General features: G+C 39.4%; 1 protein-coding gene across 1 annotated transcript in view; it reads right to left on the bottom strand.

Moving 5' to 3' along the window:
• SYCP2 (synaptonemal complex protein 2) overlaps window positions 1-15,917 on the bottom strand; it is a 52,950-nt gene that overhangs the window by 30,789 nt on the left and 6,244 nt on the right. The window contains 12 exon segments of the mRNA XM_045833132.1: window positions 284-383; window positions 2,219-2,365; window positions 2,836-2,910; window positions 4,072-4,220; window positions 6,722-6,782; window positions 10,471-10,566; window positions 11,094-11,139; window positions 11,879-11,931; window positions 12,019-12,161; window positions 13,225-13,259; window positions 13,528-13,613; window positions 14,153-14,238. Coding sequence (XP_045689088.1) covers window positions 284-383; window positions 2,219-2,365; window positions 2,836-2,910; window positions 4,072-4,220; window positions 6,722-6,782; window positions 10,471-10,566; window positions 11,094-11,139; window positions 11,879-11,931; window positions 12,019-12,161; window positions 13,225-13,259; window positions 13,528-13,613; window positions 14,153-14,238 — 1,077 coding nt within the window.

Genomic DNA, 15,917 nt, shown 5'->3' with positions numbered 1-15,917 from the left:
TCAATGTTTTATCACTATGTTAAGCTGCTCCCACTTAAATTATAATAAATTATTAATGCTGGATATTAATATTTTGAATAATGTATATATGTCAATACCCATTAAACCTTTTAGACATTTGAAATTTCTTGACAATAGAAGACATTTGTGGTTTGTAGTTTTCAATCTTTATGTCCCCAACTTTCCTCTAGGTAAATTATGTCCAGAATACCCCTGAACTTAAAAACGCCTACTTTAAAATACAGTAACTGTTGTTAGAAACCCTTTAAGACCACAAACTCACGTGTGCTGATTGAAAGTAGCGGGCTTCTCACGGTGTACCTTTCTGCACCAGTAACAACCATTGAGGCTTCAGACATTTTTCTCCTGCCAGGAGTAGTTATCTTAGACCATGAGAAACAACCACAGTAAATACACAGGATCTTTTGAAATTAAATATCCTACAATTTTATCATAACATGTTTAAGTATCATTTTACCTTGCCTATATACAAAAGATATGTGGCATTTCATAGACAGCATGATAACCAGAAATTTTTTTGTTTTTGGCTGAATCTTCACTAAGGATTTTATCCTAATGTTTGATATTGAGCAAGTAGCCAAAATAAGTAAGGATTATTGTTTTAAACAATATTTATAGCCCTGGCTGGTATGGCTCAGTTGGTTGGAGCATTGTTGCATAAACCAAAAGGTCGTGGGTTTGATTCCAGGGCAGGGCACATGCCTAGGTTGTGGGTTCAGTCCCCCTTCAGGGTGTATGGCTGAGAAGCAACCAATCAATGTTTGTCTCTCTCCCTCCATCTTCCTCCCTCCCTTCCCCTGGGAGAAGATGAAAAAAAAAAAAGAAGTAGAATACTTACAGAACATCTAGGCATGTAAAAAACCTTTTTAAATTGATACTGGGTTTATCTAGTTAACCAATGGCCCACAGTTTCCTATTCTATTTCATGTAGATGATATTTGGATACATATTTATGTGAACTTGTTTGTGAATGCTTTCATAACATTAAGCATTGTCTAAAACTTTCTCACATTTAAACAATTGTACCCACATCCTGTGAGGACTAAACTGCCCTTGGAGTAGAAGCAGCTGCGGGAACCCAGAAGCTCAAGGACGTGCAGGCTAGCGGCCCCACTGAAGACCTACGCTCGGCCTCACGCGGGAACGACCGCTATGCGCCGTGGAAGTCGACAAGTGGAGGAAGAGACCGACGGGGCAGGAGTGGCAGCGGGTGAAGAGAGACACAGGAAAGCAACCGACCTCCTTAAAGGATGTGTTGACAAAGAGCAAAAGTGTAGTCCCGGAACAGTCAAGGCTTAGACTGAGTAAGACAGACACGGACCACAAAGTTTTCTGAGCGGAAAAAAAAGCTAATATTAAGACTAATCAGGGGGAACAGTGGGGTGAAGACCAACTCGGAGGTCCCTGTGCTGGCCTGGGCTCGCTCCTTGGAGCAGCAGAGGAAAGGGAACGAGGGGCGGGGTGCGGGCCACGCTGGAAACCAGCCCCAGCACGGGGCGGGTGTCGGGGCGAAGGGCCAACCCGGGATGCCGCCGTGCTGCACTGTGGACGAGTGGAGGCGGACGCACACCCGAGGCGGCAGATAAAGTAGGCGGTCAGACTTCAGGAAAGGGCGTGGAGAGACTCGGAGGAGACGTTGGAACAGTAAGTGGAGAAGCAGCTGTGGAGCCTGAAGAGCTCAAATTACGCACCGGAAGGAAGCTCGCCGGGGGGGGGGGGGGAAGGCACGGAGACGTGGGGCGTGAAGCTTCCGAGCAAACCTCCCTTCGGGAGGCGCGGAGCGAGGGTCTCCGCTGGGGGACCGGCAGGGGTGCAGGACGGAGGCGCCGAGGCACGGCGGGCTGGGAGCGGCGCCCAGCATCAGTCACGTTCTGGCCAAGGAGGCCGAGGAGCTTGGCTCAGGGACGCCCGGGGGCTCTCCAGTGTGGCGCGGGGAGGGGGACAGAGCGGGAAGGTTCTGTGGGAAAGGGGTCGTTCCTTGCCTAAACATCTCTCACTCGGAATTCCCAGATGTAGAGTATACCCTGCACTAACCCTTACACATACACACAATTTGCTAAAACACCATCTTTTGTTTTTACTTGTAAAAGGCAGGAAAAGTACTCTGAACTGTTATAGAGGCTTTTTTTTCTGTAATTATATATAGCAACAACTGGGTGTCTTTTGTAAATGGATGAGTGTTTAACATCGCATTTACCTTAGGCTGACTGTTTTTTCTGTCCCCTTGAGAACCGTTTTGGATGTGTTTTTGAGGTTTGGCAAATTCCTTTTGGGAGTTACGTTTTTCTTTTGAACTAATGAGTTCTTCTGCAACTGGGGAGACTTGACTTTCTGGTACTAGAATCTGTAGGAGAATGAGGAAGAAAATACTTAAAACTGTAAACCATAGGATGTCCTCAAAAACCAGTGCATATCTCAACAAAGCGCCCGTTCACCTCACACTTCCCACGGTCAGTTCTTTCCATCGTCCACACACTGTTAAAATTTCTAGTCCTACAAGGTAACCCAGCTAAAAGCATCCACTTTTTCAAATGTTAACAGGCCTGACACAAGCTTCTGCATTAGTAGGACATATACTGCTAATTTTTAAACTTAAAAACACTAGTGTTGATTAAGAACTAAATATCCACCTTTGGTACTAAAATAAATTATCATTAATAACATGTTTAAAAATCACATCCATCACACTGGAGCACCATCCATGTTGAAATGCTTTATTTTTTAGATATTGAACCTCCAGCATGAACTTTATTTGTGTTATTATTTGTGTTAAACCTAGACCAATGGTTAAAGTCAAGGAAGTCAGACACATACCTGTGATCCACTTGCATCGAACAGTACATGCACAGATGTTTTGGCAACTGAAATACCCCGTTTTCTGATAAATTCCTAAAATTAAATTAATTCAAAGTGATGTAATTTTCTTCTAGTTCTTTCCACTTTAATGCAATTATTTCCTACCTGTTTCCTTTAAAAATTGCCAAATCATCTCAAGTCATTATTTTGTATGTATAAACACCCTTCTCAGAACACTTGAACTTCCTGGTAAGGACCCCTCACACCCACCGTCTCTGCTACTCTTCGCCATAAACCCTCGGCGCCGTTACAGACTGAACACATGCACCCTCACCGCAATCCACGTGGAAACATAACCCCACAGTGAGGGTGCAGGAGACAGGCCCGTGGGAGGTGACTGGGTCCCCAGTGCAGAGCCCTCCTGAGCGGGATGAGTGCCCGATAACACAGACCCAAGAGAACTTCTTCCCCACCCTCACCCCCACCCACCACAGGAGATCACAGTGACAAGATGTCTGCTATGAGCCAGGGAAAGGGACCCTACCAGAAACCAGATCTGCTGGTACCTTGATCTTGGACTTCCCAGCCTCCAGAACTATGAGACACAAATGTCGTTGTTTAAGCCGCCCACTCTATGATATTTTTGTGTTAGCAGCCTGAACAAAGATACACACTATCCAGATTCGTCAAGTGACCATCTTCCCCAAACATAACATGAATTGTCACCTTAGGTTCCCAGTTAAACAGTATCCAACTCACAATGTCTTCCACAGTCGTGGGAAGGGTCTGACCTACTCTATCCATCGACTTCAAAGGCCAGTCGAACCCCATCTCTACGACTCCTTCAATCTGATTCCTAACGAGCATTCTCTGTCCTCAACTTCTATGCTTCATCTTCCTTACGCCACTTGTTTACATGCATCTTTGGGAGTGCAGCCTGTAATTCTCCCAACTATGTTTTCATCTTGAAAACAGGGCTTTGTCTCATTTCACTTTTTAAACACCTAGCAGGAATTCACTGAATGTTTTGAGTACCTGCTGCTAATTTTGTCATCTGAGATTTTCCCGGACAGGTACATCAGAGGGTATGGCTGATGACCTCATGGCTAGGAACAATGCAAATGTAAAAAACTAAAAATCTACATGTCATTTTAAGAATTTTAGAAAAAAGATTCAGTAAAACTTAGAAGCCCAAGTAACCAAAAGTTTCCAGAATACGAAAATGAATCTTTATTAAAAACATTAAACACTTACCCTATGTTTGTGCACACCAAACACTTTTTGTGTCACATTAGTGATTTCTAATGATGCATCAAAATACAAGAGCAATTTTTTCCCTTCTCTTGTACTAATTTTCAAAATATTTTTCAGAATTACAGTCAGCAGCTTCTTTGATTTTCTCTCTGTGTACATACACACACACACAAATACAGATTACTTTATATTCACTTCTATGATACCACTATAGGTATACTAAAAATAAGAAAAACATATAACATATTAATAAAAATAACTTAATAAAGTTAACTTTCAGGATTTAACACTATTTAAATTAATTCTAATAGTATGTATGTAAACAAAGTAAACTTATTTTTTAAAAGTTTTAGGTGAATTTTATTTTTCAGAGCCTCAGTTTCCTGATCTATAGATTACAGGGTAATACAATAACTAATGAACTAAAGCCTGAATATATTCTGGACACCAACAGGTTCTTAATAAATATTCCTTGAACACATCTCAGAAAACTATTTTCTTCATTTGAAAGAAGGAAACAAAAAATAGCTAATTCCTTAAAGAACCATATTTCTGTGCATGTGCGCCTGTTCAAACAGTGCTGCTAAATCCGTGGTTACTGCAAATAGGTTGACAGTAAATAAACAGCAAGTAATACAAACATGAGAACTGGGAAACAGGTGAGAATACAATGCGCGACCACCTTCAGTGAATTTAGCAGTCCAGAGGGAAGGAGACCGTCAATGCCAGTTTGTTGGAGGCATCCCTCTCCCCTGCTCCCAGAAGTCAGCAAAAGATCGCCTGGCACTTCCGGAAGGCGCCTGTGTGATGGGCTCACGGCCGTCGTGGCCCTGCCCCACCTCACGTGGTGGTCCTCTTGCTGATTGAGAGGACCCTATACTTGCCCCCCCAAATAATTTTGGGCAGAAGGAAAACATCTTAAAGGAGAAAGGCCACGCCAAATGGAAAAATTTGTCTCTACATCAGGAAAAGCTTTGCTGGTCACTCAGTGACCGAGCCTAAAGGGCAAACACCCCGACAGGCTAGCGAACTCGCATTCTTGCGAGGCTGACCCGAGCAGGAAATGTCTTGCTTGCATTTGCAACTACACGGTCATGAAACTTTCAGAGTAATGTCCTTTGATTGACTGAGAATTATTAATTGCTTGAAGATGGTGGCAACACTTTCCGACTCAAACAGTGCCAGTGGGCTTTTTTGAAAGCAAAAAGTCATGAGTTTCCACATTAAGCCATCAGGCTTTAGAGATGAAGATTCATTCCACTTAAGACAAACTCATACAAACAGAAGGTGGAACTGGGTGGGGGGTGAAAGGGAGTTGTTTAATGGATAAAGTTTCAGTTTTGCAAAATGACAAAAGTTCTGCAGATCTGTCTCACAACAGTGTGGATATGGTTAACATTATTGAACTGTACACTCAAAAATGGTTAAGATGGTCAATTTTATGTTATGCATTTTTTTACCACAATAAAAAAAAAGAGAAATTGGGTGAGGAAACATTCTGTACTATTTTGGAAGTACAAGGTTCTTATATTATACATAAAGGGGTATAATATTACTTAAACATATGTACTGTCAGGTTAAAGATGCATCAAGTAAAGTCTGTATCAGCTGCTAAAAAAGGAGTATAAAGCCAACAAAAGAGATGCAATGAAATTATTCTAAAATCAATTAATATGAAGGAAAAAGAGATAAAGAAAAGAAACATGGCAGGTAGAAAAAACAAGAACTAGATGGTAAATTTAAAGCATATGAATAATTACATTAAAAAAACAAGATCCAGTATATGCTGCCCACAAGAAACCCACTATATATGTATAGATGGTTCTTAAATACACAGACACAAAAATAAGTTTAAAAGACAATATATACCATGCTATAGCTAACCAACACAAAGCTGAAAGGATATGCATGTATTTATTAATGCTACATAAAGTAGATTACAGAGCAAAGAATACTACCGTGGACAAAAGAGGGTCATTTCATAATGATCGTTAAGGAAATACATAAGCAAGAGACAGGCTGGGAGAAAAATACTCATGGAACATGAATCTGTCAAAGAAGTAGTACCCAGTGTGTGTCTGAACTCAAACACTTAATGCAATAAGCAGTCCAGTAAAAAATGGACAAAATATTTAAACAAATACTTTGCAAAAAGGAAGATGCACAAATGGCTGCTAAGCACATGAAAAAGTGTCCAACATTCCCCGGTCACCAGGGAAGCACAAATAAGAACTACCGTGACACGCCGGTACGGGCCCACTGAAGTGACCAGCATGTCCTAGTACTTGAATTTGTGGAGGTACCGGTCGGCCCAGCTGCACAGTTCCGGCCAGCGGTGGTGTGCAATCCCAGCTGTGCGAGTGGACAGCTGAGATGTTCGGATCTGATCACGCAAACAGGACGGACGGGCAAGAGCCTTGAACACAGTAACAAGGAAGCGACTGGTCATGGGTTTCAGCCCAGCCAGGGGAGGAAATACGTGTAGGAGGAAGACGGGAGATTGTGGGAGGGGGAAATGTAACAAATTTAGGATGTGAACATAAGGAAAATGTTGACTTTGCTTTCATTAGCTTATTTCTTTTCCCAGAAAACATGCGATTTCTACTCCATATTGGAGGCACAAAAAGAGAGTTCCAGAAAAGATCCATACCTTCAATGCTGTATGTTTGTACTTTATCCTCAGGAACAGTGACTGCTTCCCACTGATGATCCTTAAAATTTAAAGACAGGTCTTGACCATAAACAAATAATTTACTCTTTCTTTAAAGTTTCTTTAAAGACCATTTTTTCAGTTATATAAACAATGGTTATTTACTACTAGGTAACCAGCTGATATAACACAATTCTTGCTCCATCAATTGACTGCATAATACATTATATATGTCACATTTAATCTATTTGTTCACTATTACATGGAAGTAATTTTACGGTTGCCTATTCTTGACCAAAAAAGAGTGATTGTCCATTAATACCTTTTTAAAAATAAGGTATTTTAAATACCTTTTTAAAATAAAAGTTACCAAATCCTATCTTTTCTTTCTTTGAAATGTTTTGTGAAATACATATTCTTTAATTCCCAGTTATTGTCTTCAGATTCAAACACTGAATGCACATTAGTAATAACCTAAAATGTGTTTTTTCTTCCAAGTATTTTCATTCAAAATTTGGATAACTGAATAAAATGCTGAATCCACAAAAAAAAGTCATAGTGAACATGAGATACCATTCCTAAAAGATGGAATCCTGAAACTTCCCAATAATCTTGTGAGAAAAACAGATCCAGTTTTTCAGTTGTTAAAGGACAACTCATTATCACTCTACAGAAATCGCCCTGGACCGGAGCCAGTCTGGGCTGCAACGGCAGTCCCGCGCTGACAGCCCTCTTCAGTGAGGTGCTGCGGCTCCCACCCCGAAAGCTCCAGGCGAGGAAAGGGCTGGAGTCGGCTCTCCCCACTGCTCTGAGCGGCTGTTTCTCGGTAAAAAGCTGGCTCCTCCGAGGCCATACGGCGTGTGCCAGGACCTACTGCTGGCTGTCACCATCCAACTTCATAATGACTTCCTGCACATGGAGGTACCTGGTTCACTGCCTTCCTTTACACTTTTTTATATCATGGAAATTTTCAAACAGATTTTTTAAAAGTAGGAAAAACATAATATAACAAACCCAAAATGACTGTTTACCCAGGTCAACAGTTGCCAGCACACTGTGTTCATCTCCTTTCGTCCCCACCCCCACTCCCCCGCGTTACGCCCACTTCCTCTGGGCATCGGTTTTCGCTCCGCCTCTCCCTCACCCTGTCACCGATTTTGAAAAGCTCTTATCCTTGAAATCAAGAACCTCACACAAGCCCCTGCCTTGAACCCACGCCGCACGGCTCGCTTCTGCTGTGCCCTGTGCCTCAGCTGGACGTCCTCTTTTCTCCGCGCGGTCCAGCTTTCCGGGAACGCCCACGCCGTGTCTCCCCAGGGGCCCGTGTCTCCCCAGGGGGCCCGTGTCTCCCCAGGGGGCCCGCTCTCTGGACAACGCTCTGTTGACAGTGTCGGCCATCCGCTCTCATGAAGACACCGTTCCCTTGCCCTCCATGACATGATACCCCTTTAACTTGGTCTCTTTTGGCTGATCCTTCAAGTATCCTTCATTCAGACTAGAGTCTCTTCTCCCTACCCCGTATAAATCTGTGATTTCCACAGTTCTGCCATCTAGGCATTCATTACGCCCCATGACTCTATCACCTGTCTATAGATAGCTTCCAAATCTGCACTGTGGCTCAGGTCTCTACTGACCTCAGGCTGGAATGTCCAACTGCCCGCCAGACATCCCCCGCTGGATATCCCACAGGCGTCTCCAGATCAAAGCCCTCCAGGCTGAACTCATCATTCCTCCCCTGCAGAGCCTCTCCTCTGATGGGACCATCCAGTCACCCAGTTGCATGAACCCTCCTCCTCTTTACTACGAACAAACCACCAAGCCTGCTCACTCCGACCCCCTCTCAAGTCTCCCTGGAACCCACCGTTCCCACCCAGCCCACTGTGACCTTCCAGAGTCCTGCCACCACGACTGCTCACCTGACTTACAGCGAGTCTCCTAACTGCTCCCAGGTTTGTCCCTTTTTAATCCACTGTCCCCACCAGGAGACTCCTGTACATGAGTGTGGTCCTTACCTCTGACTTATAACCCTCCTTTGCATTTACACTGCCGCCTTATTTCTTTCCACTCTTGTTTGCACTCTTTGCACACTACGTATTTTTCAGTTCTTTGAATATTCTATTTATTCACTCTTATAATAAATATGCATAGCTATAAATGAGAAAGATGGGTCCCTGATTTCATGAGTCTTACATTCAACAGGGTAAAAATGGACTAAAAACAATAAATGTAGTGATTTTAATATAAATACTATAAAGAAGATAGAACAGGACAGCGTGTAATGCCGTGGCTGGGAGGCTACTTCAGACCGAGTTCCCAGAGGACACTGGACACCACTCTAACGAGGCGGTCTTCGGGCCAAAGGCCACGTGGAGAGGAACTAGGACACAAAGAACTGGAGGCGGCCCCTACGCAGAAGAACCAGCGAGTAGCAAGCCCTAGGATGGGCACGATGGAGAGACAAAAGAAGGGTTTTAAGCAGCCACTTCATGTGGAATGGCTTCTGGTAAGAGAACACAGAGATAATGTAATATTGCCACAGAAGCCAGGGGAGAGGATTCTAAACACACAAATACTTGGGGAAGAAGAATGTCCCAGCACCCCCACGTCAGTGTCTGGAACACAGCAGGCATTAAATGCACTTTATACTAGCCCAATCATGTTTAATACTGTAACTGCTTGTTCTCTTGTCTGAACCATCCACTAGACCAAGCTGAGTGAAGGCAGGAACTACATCAGTCCAATTCTATCCTCTTCTCCCAAAAGGGAGGTCCAGTTTCTGAACAAAACCTAGTTAAAAGTATTCCTGTAAGTCCTGCAGGAATAAATACACTAATGAAAACTGTCAGTGCCCCCGAGAAGCAGTGCTAGTATTTGGAATGCTTTTAATTAAGCAGTCTAAGGAGGTACTATAAAATGCAAAGAAATAAAGGTTTGTGGCAATCCTAAGAAGCATCTGATTAATGTTCATCTGTGAGAGTTGAACTGGAACAAAAAGCAGAATGTTACAAGAGATCAACTCAAAGGACTAAAGCTTCATTATACTGTCAGATGCCATGATTGAATTAGTAAATGCAGATCAGCTCTTAGATATTGGCACAGAGATTATATAATTTGAGCTGGAAGTATCCCAAAATACCAACTATTAAATAGTAGCTATTTGGAAATAAAGGTCCGTGAATGTTCCTCAGGTTAAAAACAGGTCAGTAGAAAGCATGCCACCTAGTTGGAGGGTTCGAACAGAGCTGCAGTGCAGCACAGGAGGGCAAGACCTAACACTCACTCCCAAATACTCCCGCGGGAGTCGGCTCCTCGCCGTGTTCGAACGGAAGATTATATGAATAAGACCACTTGTCGTTAACTGTCAGTATGATTTCTGAGTGCCTCCGTATTTGAGTAACTTATTTTTTTCTAATTTCAATTCACTTTATTCATGTGAATGTTAAATTTTATCTGAAAGTAACATGGAACTTATTTCTGAAAAGCTTATGTTAAACAACTAGTATTAAAATTTAACATTAATTTTTCTGTTGCAGTAAAGCATCAGAAATAGTTTTCATGTCTAATTAGCTTGATATGTTACCATGCTAATCAAAATTGCTGGGATAACACTGAAACATTAAAATAGCCACAAAAATATACAATGAATTCTACATTCTTAAGCTGAATTAAGACATATATATATACACACACACGCGCACACACACACACACACACACATATAAAAATAGTACAGAGGTAATAAAACTTACATCATCATCTCCAGCAATGTAGAATGATAGAGACTGGCTCCCAAGATTAAAATCTATCCAGAATTCCTCAAGTTTTTCATCTGATGGTATTTGCAGCTAATAAAATAAAGGTATAAAAGTAATATACACTATGCTCTCAAAAATGACAACAGAGAATTATAATCATGTAATATTCATGGTTGAGTTTTTCTTTTTCTTTTTGAAAAGAGGATAGCTGGAAGGTGAGGGAAGATAGAGGAGACAAGTATTACATTTAAATCAATTTAGAAAAGAATAAAAAAATTTCTGTTTAGTATTATAGACAGAAATTAGCTAGCTCCAGGCAATCACAAATATTCCAAGTGCAAATAAAGGTTGAAAGTATTTGAACATATTCATCAATGATAAATCAATAATAGGCTTGATTAAGGAAACAATAAAATTTGAAATACAGTCTTTGCATTTCATTTATTCTGAACTACAAATATGTCATGTCATAAAATGTGTCAGATATAGGATACTAGACCAGCTATATGTGTGATACAACTATTTTTAATGCTCTTGCCAATTTGTAATCTGTACTTCAAATGATCCTTGCCTCAAAATTCATTCAATAACTAGAACATGTTAAATTTAAAACTTACCTCATATTTATCAAGAAATGCTGATAAACAAGGAAATGTAAAGACCCTGAAATAGAAAGTTTGAGTGTAAAGTTCAATAAGACTTTACAACAGCATAAGCTTGACTAGTCATACAAGTCATGCCTGGGATCAAAAGAAGATCAGAAAGTGGTCATAACAATGAAAATAAAATCATATCTCCTTCTTTATTACTTTTAAAAGTTTAATAAAAATTTGTTTCCATAGAGAAAGCACAACCTGCCATTTTGACTGAAGTGGTTGTACCATATTACATTCCACGCTGTGACTCGTCAGAGATTGCTATTTTACTTTTACTCTTAACACAATGGGAGTTCCCACGGGGCTCAGATGGGAGAGGGAGAGAGCTGAATGACACTCCTAATGAAAATGGCTGCGTTTGGTGAATACTGCCTTGGTCAGGTACAGTTATGAGTCCTACCATATAATTACCTCACTTAATCCCCACAACAAACATTGAGTAGGTATTACTAGTATTACAGCTATGTTACAGCTAAGGAAACAAGCAAGTAAGGTTAAATAATCTGCTTAGTGTTGGAATGGGGAGAGAGAAACTGTGACTTGAATCCAAGCAGTATGACCCCTTGCACGCACGCTCACCCTGCCGTTCCTTTCCCTAGTAAGTAAAGTACATGTGAGCTCAGCCACCCAGTGTGTCCTGAGCACCCAGCTACTCTGTTCTCCTGTCACTATTGAAGCGATAAAAATTTGTGTCACCTATCCTTACATGCTCATTCCTGAGATTAAATGATCTGTAGTAAATTTACCTTCTTTTGTCTCCAAGCATGCCATTTACAAGGTTGAGAAAAATCCTGCAGTCCTAATTTTTTTTAAAAGAGAGACTTTTCATAAACCATGGTAATTTTCAAAAATGATTGTTAATTTTTTTTATTTTTACACCACTTACTGTTTCAAATTCAGAGTCCTTAATTCCTTTAAATGCATTTGCAATAAAATCCATTGAAAACCACTGACATGCCAGTTCTTGCCTTTGTTTTTCTGTTGTTATTCTACATAAAGCCTCTACGATACCTACTTGTAAGTCATAATCTTGAAAAAAAAGGTAATGTGTTATTTGAAATTATAAAAATTAAGAATTTATAAAAGTCAATATATTTTATAAGGTATTAGAACAAGCAATATAAAATATTAGTATAATTTACTCATCTTTTGCCATTTTTTATATGAATTAGAACTAGCTCATCATAATAGAAATGAATACAGCCCATTTAACAAAACAAATTTACCATCAGAAGTAAATAATTTTTGAGCCCTGGCTGGTGTAGCTCAGTGGGTTGAATGCTGACCTGCGAACCAAAGGGTCGCTGGTTTGGATTCCCGGTCAGGGCACATGACTGGGTTGCGGGCCAGGTCCCCAGCAGGGGGCGCAGGAGAAGCAACCACACACTGATGTTCTCTCCCTCTCTTTCTCCCTCCCTTCCCTTCCCTTCCCTCTAAAATGAAATACATAAAATCTTAAAAACAAGAAGTAAATGATTTTTTAAAGGATATTTAAAAAGAAATTTCTAAATATTCAAAGATTGCCATTTCATTGTTATCAGAGTTGTGAATTGTAAAATAACTCATATAATAGTCTGTGAATCACAGAATCTTTGTCTTCCTTTTATGAAATGTGATGTTTAAAGTTATTCCAAAGTACTTTAGGCCAGTGGTTTATTCTACAATATATGTAAATCACCACATCAAAATTTTCTCATATAAAAAACTTAGGGGGGAAATTCTGAGTTATTTTATTAAACACATTTAAAAATAAATCTATCAATCCCAAGAATATTTAACCCCCCAACTTCATAAAATACCACTTGAGGAACTTCCTGGCAAAAACAATTCAAATCCATTGGAAAAATAAGTTAATAATCATAATTCTATTTAAGTACAAATTATATTTAACAACTCCTATTGTCATGCTTAACTGTTATTTCAATCCCACAAATATTTATAATTTACTTATTCAAGTAATTAAAATTGCTTGACTATATAGTTTATAATTCCCTCACAGAATTTCACTGCATTACAATGTTAATATTATGTTTTGACTAAAAATATGCTATCTATTAATAATTTCAAATATAAACATTTTTTTAAAACTTACCTCCAGCATCTAAAATCCTTTTTCCCATACTGTTCCTATGAATCAAAATAACAGATTATGTACTAGGCTAGTATCAATTAAAGAGAAAACCCATATTTTGCCGGGGGGGGGGCTTCACTAAAATTTACAGTTGGCTAGTATCACACATTTTCAAAAAATATATCCATAAATTATATTAGAAAGCTAAAACAGTTGTATCAGTTTTAATTATTAATGCAACTCGGTTGCCTTATTGCCTTATAAAACATCCTTTAAACTCTTGACTTTAACCACTAATTAAAGCAATACAGTACAAATAATTACATGAGAATTAACATTTCTTGGGTCAAGAGTATTTTCCTGGCATCTTGAGGCATTTTGTCAAGCATAGCATTCATTTTTTTTAGAGTCTAGAAAAGAAAAAAAAGATAATTCTTAAATATTTAGAAAAATATTCTAGGTACATAAACTTAGAAACCCATTTTTTTAATCATAGCACTTTATGCATGGAATGGAGAAGGGTAGGGGAAAGACTATGAAGTATAAAATAGTTAATATAAAAAACATGAAACAATGTCAAAAAAAGAATATGCTGTGATTTCTATGCTTAAAACAGTTATATTCTTCACAATATGATACAAATGTACACACATGTACACACTATTACAGGTTATTTTAGCATTTAAATGGTTAAGAACTCCTAATGTCTGAATGGTATAATACATTTCCATACGAACCGTACGTACACATAAGCCCATACAGTTACAAGTTTTCAGTAAATGTTAGGTAACACATTCTCACGGCAGGCACTGAACAAGAGTACATATATACTACACGATAAATAATTTAGTGCCAAGATGCAAATATTATTCAATTTGATAAATTGCTAGCAAATTTTCTTCATTTTCTCATTTTTAGGTTTCAAAAGAAAATCTAACAAAGACTTTACCTCCTGCTGGATACAAATATTCACTCTTGAGTCTATAACCAGGGCACAAATTCGAGGTATGAAACTTTCCATTACTTGCTTTTTACCTGAATAAAAGTGTTAAAATTATTGATAACTGTGTATTTTAAATTCCTTTAAGTGACAAGCTTCACTTCTATGAGCGAATGTAAAGGAAGTACTGGTTCGGTTTAGAAGGCCCACGGGACTCACCTGGACATCAGGAAGCATAAAGTTCCGTCCTGGTTCGGTACTAACTAGCTATGCGGCTCTGAATAAAAAAACCACTCAACACACGTGACTGATCTCAATTCTGGCAAAGGAATCCAAATCCAGCTTCTCCCTTCAGGCACATAACGCACTTTTGCGCATGAAATACATATACTTCAAAAGTGGAGACTTCTGGAGTGGGGTTTTTGGAAAGCTGGCCCCATTAGTAGTCATGCTCAAAAACTCCGTAACAGCCACCGATCTCGCTCCAACTCATGACGGTCTGAATATCTGGAGCTATTTCTAGGAGTCAACCCTATTCCCAAAAGACTAGGCTTTATCAATACTAAACATATTCAAAGGAATCTTCCACATGCTATCCCATAATACAAATTTAAAAATAACTTTAAATAATGGCAATACTATAACAGAACCTTCCAAAGTGACCACATTAAAAAAATCACTTGATTAGGGGAAAAGATATGATAATTTACTTAAAAAAAAAAACAAACCCTGTTTGATCACTTTATAGTCACTGGTGGTTTAAGACTGTTTTTCCCCTAAAAATGTACGATTTCAGAATATATTATGCTAATTGCACAGAAATCATTGAAAAAGTAGCATTATTACTATTGAAATAGAAAGCAATTGATCTTTAAAACTTTTTGGCTTTGAAGGCAGCAAAAAGCAGCTGTTTCTTTATTTATAAATAATTCACCAGCCTTAATTACCAATCCTAGGTGATTCTTTCTCAAGCAACACAGAGATAAAGTAAGTCGGAGGGACTGCTAACCACTAGACACTGACTAGCCGTAAATGAAAGGAAGAGTTGTAACATGTCCTACATTCTCAGTGTACTATTGAAAATTTTGTTCCATTGGCTCGAGGGTTGGCAAACTGTGCCCCACGAACTAAATCCAACTCACTGCCTGTTTCTGTATGGCTGTATTATTCATTAGCAAGTGCTCTGTGAAATTATTTGAATTTATCATGTTTTATTGAACCAGCAGTGTCAAGGTGAATTTTATTCATTTTCATAAACTTAGTCCTCATCAGTTACCAGTGAACAACTCTGGTAAATAGCTTGCACTGCAGAGGTGATAATTTTTTCAATGAATTCATCCCAAAATTACAAGGCAAAATCACACTGCATGAGAACTGTGCACTTCAGTAAAGTTGCTTCAATGAAACTAAAGTTATCTAGATCGCAAGTCCTGCCAAGCTGCCTTCTGTCCTCCCTAGGGTGTCGAGTTAGTGACATCTCCATTCCCACACCAACTGACAGGGGCTGTATTTCCTTCAAGTGCCATCTGTGGGTCCAGCAGCGTTTTTGGACACTGAGGTAAGTGCAAGAGAAAATTCCCTTGTGGCAAACTATTTAATTGTGTAATTGAGGAGCTTCACCTAACCTTCAATCAACAGTGATTAATCTGCAATACAATGGCATTCTAAAAGGCAAATATTAATAAGAGAAACTAATATAACTCTATAAATGCTTTCCAAGTGATGAATATGTTCAATTAAAAATCATGCTTTCAAATTGGTATCAGTATTTGTC

Source organism: Phyllostomus hastatus, unplaced genomic scaffold, assembly GCF_019186645.2.
Source record: "Phyllostomus hastatus isolate PE091 unplaced genomic scaffold, TTU_PhHast_1.1 phas_contig_17, whole genome shotgun sequence".
NCBI classification, from domain to species: Eukaryota; Metazoa; Chordata; class Mammalia; order Chiroptera; family Phyllostomidae; genus Phyllostomus; species Phyllostomus hastatus.
The sequence above is the reverse complement of the archived record's forward strand: the minus strand, read 5'-3'. Positions and strand labels throughout refer to the sequence as shown.